General features: G+C 38.9%; 1 protein-coding gene across 2 annotated transcripts; it reads left to right on the top strand.

The window, feature by feature from the left end:
• The first annotated feature begins 2,219 nt into the window (after nucleotides 1-2,219).
• tmed2 (transmembrane p24 trafficking protein 2) lies at nucleotides 2,220-5,646 on the top strand. 2 transcript variants are annotated; one of them, XM_047570296.1, is made up of 5 exons: nucleotides 2,220-2,553; nucleotides 3,294-3,486; nucleotides 3,610-3,627; nucleotides 3,940-4,047; nucleotides 4,128-5,646. In XM_047570296.1, exons 1-5 carry the CDS (start codon nucleotides 2,374-2,376, stop codon nucleotides 4,250-4,252), a joined length of 624 nt encoding a protein of 207 aa, XP_047426252.1. In that variant the 5' UTR covers nucleotides 2,220-2,373; the 3' UTR covers nucleotides 4,253-5,646. The 2 variants fall into 2 exon arrangements, with proteins under 2 accessions (XP_047426252.1, XP_047426254.1); XM_047570298.1 differs by lacking the exon at nucleotides 3,610-3,627.
• Nucleotides 5,647-5,908: the final 262 nt, after the last annotated feature.

Consider the following 5,908-nt stretch of genomic DNA (forward strand, 5'->3'; position numbering starts at 1 on the left):
TATTGCGGACGTCACCAAACATGCGACAAAATAAAGTTTTTTTTTTTTTTTATTAACATTTTTTTTATTATTATTATTTTATTTTTATTATCAATATTGTCTAGACCCTTTTTTATTTCGTAGTTTTTATTGTTTTTTTGGTGCGTATTTGGAGTTTTTACTGTACTTTGTAGAACTTTTTTTCAATATATATATATATTTATTTTTTTAAGCGCGTTCAATAACAAACAGGGAGCAACCACATGACACAACAAAATAAAAGACCAATAAAAAGCGATACAATTTGAAGCAACTTTAAAAAAAAACTACATTTATGTATAGAAAAATATGCAATTATCACTATATTGTTACACTTAAATTCCCAATCTTTGTTTCACGCAAAGAAACTGAACTTATCTGAATCCCTGAACGACTGCACATAAGTTCCTATGTGTATATACACAATAAAATTCTTGAATATTAATGAAATTGTATTGTACAAACACAGGTATAACATTCTTTGCCATTCATGCGTGCTGTCCCAAAACTTCCTCCCCACACAACAGATGTAGAAAGGATGTTCTTGAGTTTTATTATTATTATTATTGATAATAATAAATTAATTCAGTAAGCGAAACTTTCGCCTCAGGCTGCTGTCAAAGCGAAACTTTTCACAAATCATCAGATAAGAATAATAAATATTACTAATTTTGAACTGATAAACTAAAATTAAACTCACCCTCAATACCTCCACAAATAAACATAATTTGAGAAAAAGTGAAAATATTCATGCAAACTCGAAATGCTGCCTAACTGCCTCATATTTCAACTATTTTATTTGATTTTAATAAAATCTAGGTGGAAAACGTCACGTAGCCAACGTTTCACTGTGACGCAGTGAGCACTCAGTTTGACCTTAATTAGGGTGAGTAAACTTTTCCTTAAAATACATGGCCCAAAGATATGTGCAGGTTAAACAAGTTCAGTCAAAAAGAGGAAAAACAACATGACACTTCTCCTCGTTCCTTGTTGGTTCATGGCTTCTCGAAGCAATATGAACATAGTGCATTTTTTTATGCACTAGTGTCAAACACTCGGACAAGCATTTATTTTTCTGTAAGAAATTGTAGGTTGTTCATAAATATTTTGTAAAAGGACAGGATTTCATTAAATTCAAATAATATTGTTCATAATGTACTTTTATTTTTATTTATTTTTAGTAGTTATATACACAAAATGTTTATGTATGACATCTCCACAGTCTCACTGTCTTTTTTTCTTAAAGCAGCAGATTTAAAATTTATGAAACCGTATAGTAGAGGAGGAGCAGAACTGTGCATGATGTTATATATTGGACAGATGTTTTTTGTCTATAATATGATGAATGGTTTATAAGTGGTTTGGTACAGGTTGTTTTTATAGCATATGGACAATATATACAGATGGAAACCTATGTACAGGTGAGGCCATATATTCAGGTGAGTGAGCAGAATGTACATAATGACTGACTGAGGTATTATCAACATATACAGATGGATTTGTGCGTTAAATGTGAGTAGACTATAATATATATATAATGTACAATAAAGGAAATGGGTTAAGCTACTATACTTTCAATTTTATTGCTCCTGGACCAAAGAACAGTCAAACTGTTGTTTTTCATCAGACAATGACAATAAAAACTTCTGTATCATGTATTTTTTATTATTATTATTTTTTTTTTTTTTGGATTAATCAGTTAAAATCCAGTACATACAGGATTTGTGCAAAGTTTAAACTAAATAAATTAAAAATATGTTAATATTACAATAACAGTTGTAACAGCACAAAATGATAACTTGAGAACAAATGAAAACAAATTCAAAACATATTCAAATACAACATTTTCAGGTAGGATTCAGAAACTACGGCTATAAAGCTAAATGTCTCCCTTCATTGCACCATTTCAAAGAAAAGTGTCATAACCGCAGTATTTAGACAAACACAGTGAAGCTGCCTCTTTAATGAAACCTCTGCAAAGAAAAAATAGCAATAAATAAATAAATAAAAATAATGAAACCTCTGGAGTCATGATTTGAGAAACCAAATGATCAATATCGATACCACAGTTGGTGTCGATACTTGCTAGATACTAAAACAGTGGTATCGATAAATATCGATACACAATTGTGGTATCGATATTTGGATCGATCCACCCTCTACTTCGCTCCTGTTTGTCCCTCGCAGCTCGCCGTCTTATTAGCCTGTACGTGGCAGTCTGACAGCAGCTGAGGCTGTAGCTGCTCCTCTCCCGCAACAGTCCCCACTCATACAAACCCACAGTCCGCAAGGCACACGCAGACGAGGCCACTCTTTAAATCGCCACGTAATTTTTTACTCCACAACGCTTGGACCATGTTGACCCTGTCGGAGCTGGTCGTCCTGCTGGCCGTCCTCAGCGCCACTGCGTCCGGTTACTTCGTTAGCATCGACGCCCATGCCGAGGAGTGCTTCTACGAGCGGGTCAACTCCGGCACCAAGATGGGCCTGATGTTCGAGGTGGCCGAAGGAGGCTTCCTGGACATCGACGTGGAGGTGAGAGTCGTTCCCGACATGAAAACTGCCACAAACCAAACCAAAAATGTGCGCTTTTGTGGCACCAACTGCGACGTTGATGCACTAGGCCCGTGCTAACGTTAGCCGCTAGCTGTTAGCTTCTAACGTGATGTCAGGCTCAGCCAGTGGCAGGTTTTTGACATTTAACTACAAGTTTGATTCAGTTTCCATATTACAACTTATTAAAAACACAATTTAGATGTTTCCTCAAAATAAATATGTTATATTTACGTTGAACTATTTTTAATGCTACAGGAAGTGCAGTGGCTATAAGCTGCTAACTATGCTAACTGCCTGTATTATAATATTTAATGAAGTGTAGTTATGCTAAGATATGTTATTTTAAATAGTTAATAGAGTTTATTTGTCATAATGAAAAAAAAATGACCATGAAATGTACATAATGAGATGTTTATGTTGCGTTCAGTTGCTGCCATATGTTTCCCAAAAGCTGCCACACATTCTCTGTTATTAGTTCAGTTCAGGTCAGTTTTATTGTTCTCCCGAAGGAAATGACTTTAGCATTTTGCAGCAGGCGTCATAGACACAGTTAATTAACTTTGTTTGCTATGCACACACACACACACATTCTGATTTTGTTCTCGGAGCAGCCGAGCAAAGATGCACCTGTGATCCACAGCTCCCTATTAATAGGATCCTCTCTGATTTCACAGCATTGTTGTTGTTACCCAATGATTACTTTTTCCCTTTTCCGACAGATAACGGGGCCAGATGGTAAGCAGATCTACAAAGGGGACCGAGAGTCCAGCGGGAAATACTCCGTTGCGGCGCACATGGACGGCACCTACAAGTTCTGCTTCAGCAACAAGATGTCGACCATGACGCCCAAGATTGTCATGTTCACGATCGACATCGGAGAAGCACCTAAAGGCCAGGACATGGAGACGGAAGGTAGGTTTTCTTCACGGGTTATGCTGAGAACAAACGTCTTCCTTCATTCTGCTTTTTCTTAATCTTGTTTAGCTTCTTCTGTGAGTCTCCTTCCTTCTGACTGTACTTTGGCTCTTTCTGTAGGTGCTGACGGCTGGGATGGTAGGGAACAGGGCAGAAACAAATAGACATTTTGAGTTTGTGATGCACTGCAGAGTCTCCTCTAACCAGTGTTGTTTCCGTAGTAACTAATGTCGAGCATAGACGAGCGCGAATGGTTTGACTGCTGCACAGTGAGAACATGTATGAAGTGTCTCCGGTAACAGAGACACAGCATCACCTGCCACGAGTGTGACGATGTGATGCATGTGCTGCATAAACCGTGTGCATGTTTTCTTCGTGCACAATCACACCGCGTTGTGAGTTGTTTATTTTTTTTTTATTTGCTCACGATTTATTTATTCACCCTTTCAGCTCACCAAAACAAGCTGGAGGAGATGATCAACGAGCTGGCCGTGGCCATGACGGCCGTGAAGCACGAGCAGGAGTACATGGAGGTCCGCGAGAGGATACACAGAGCAAGTAAGGACGAAACGTTTGGTCGTCGAGTCGTTTGTAATCGTAGCATCTTCGCTAACTGTCTCTTCTCCTTCTGTTTCTAGTCAACGACAACACAAACAGCAGAGTGGTCCTGTGGTCGTTCTTCGAAGCCCTGGTCCTCGTGGCCATGACGCTCGGACAGATTTACTACCTGAAGAGATTTTTTGAAGTACGGAGGGTGGTGTAGCGCCATCTTAACGAGTCCCTCTGTGTCCTCCACTGTTTCCTCCAACACCAAGACAGTTATTTTACATTCAGACATGAGACTGGCAGTTTTTGAGTAAACCCACCCCCCAAAAAAAATGATCGGATCTCAGATGTTTTGTTTCTTTTTTTTTCCTGTTCCCTGTTTGTTTCTTTCTTTACAGATGTTTTGATGGAAGATTCTGCAATAGATGTTCATCGTTTCTTTATTTGTCTTAACAGATTTATTTGTTTGTCCAGTTTAATTTAAAACTACAGTTAATTACTTGCTAGTACAGTTTGACCTGTGAAGACGACTTGAGTCTCATAATTTGAAGTAAGTGGCAAAAAAAAAAGACTAAAATAAAAAAAAGCACTGGATAGACATAAGTGGAGTCTACAGGAGGAGGTTTCCTTCATCCAGATTTAAATGGATTTTGAAATAATAAAAAAAAAAAACGGAACGCATTAGTTTATTGTCTGAGATGCAGAGGATCGTGTTTCCAGTGTGAAAGTCAGACGATGCTCTGCAGATATATGTGATATCTGCACTAACGCTCTCAAACAAATTGCACTCCTGATGAGAACGTGTGAACACCTGAAGGATTCACGTCGCTGCCGGTCTTTAAGGGAAACCGTGCAGCTCGTAGGACCGTCTGTCGACTCGTGGACGTCTTTTCCTGGGGGGGTGGACGTGTCTCGCTCCACGTCTAGTTGAGAAAAAAGGGGCGACAGGCGAGTAGTTTCTCGGGCCTGAGAGTTCACACTTTGATTAAATTTTAAAACAATTTGGCCTGAAGATGTCGAGGAGCCGGAGCAGGGCGGGGATTTAACCGAATTACGTGGGGTTTGGCTCCAAAGCAGAAAAACGTAGAGGAATGCTGATGTTACATGTTGATTGAGGCTTGCTGGGTGGGGGGGGCGGGTGGGGGTCTGACACCTAATGACTGCTGTGACCTTTTAGTTGCTTCTACTATAGTTATTTTGTTGGGGTCGGGGGTTTTAAATTATACGATTGTATACAATTTTGAACGTTTTTTTTTTTTTTTTCTGGGAGCATATCCAGTAACGTGCAAGTATTTGGAGGAACTTCTTTTACCGTCTTCTTTCACCACACGATTTAAAAACGTACGTCCAAGGCCGTAGCTTGACACCTAGCACACAGCAGCATCTCCACGAGCGACGCATGTTACCGGATATGCTCCGGTTTTCTATCAGAAACAAATCTTTGGTGAACTTGGGCAGGTGAGCTGCTCTGTACATGTTTGTTTTTTTTTTTTTTTTAATTTTCTTTTTGTGATTAAAACAATATCTGCTAAATACAGCTGTACAAATACAGAATGGTTGTCCGTGGAAATGCCCCAGGTTTCATAATAAAGCCGATATTCTGTACGATTACTCTGATGTCTTTCTAAACGAGTGTGATGAGTTTATAGTGGCCTGAAGAGAAAGAGCTCGAAGGGTTTAAATATTAATTGCTCCATTTCGTTGCAGTAGCACTCGGAGCTGAGCTGCTGCTGTCGCTTCTTTTTCCTGTGTGAATCAGAATCAGAATCAGAAATACTGAATCAGACTAGAAAAGCTTCTAGTAATAACCATGAATCAGCTCCGTGATGTACATGAAGTGCTGCTACATCAGCATTTCTATATTATTTGACTA

This window comes from Mugil cephalus, chromosome 19 (assembly GCF_022458985.1).
Source record: "Mugil cephalus isolate CIBA_MC_2020 chromosome 19, CIBA_Mcephalus_1.1, whole genome shotgun sequence".
In the NCBI taxonomy this organism is placed as follows: Eukaryota; Metazoa; Chordata; class Actinopteri; order Mugiliformes; family Mugilidae; genus Mugil; species Mugil cephalus.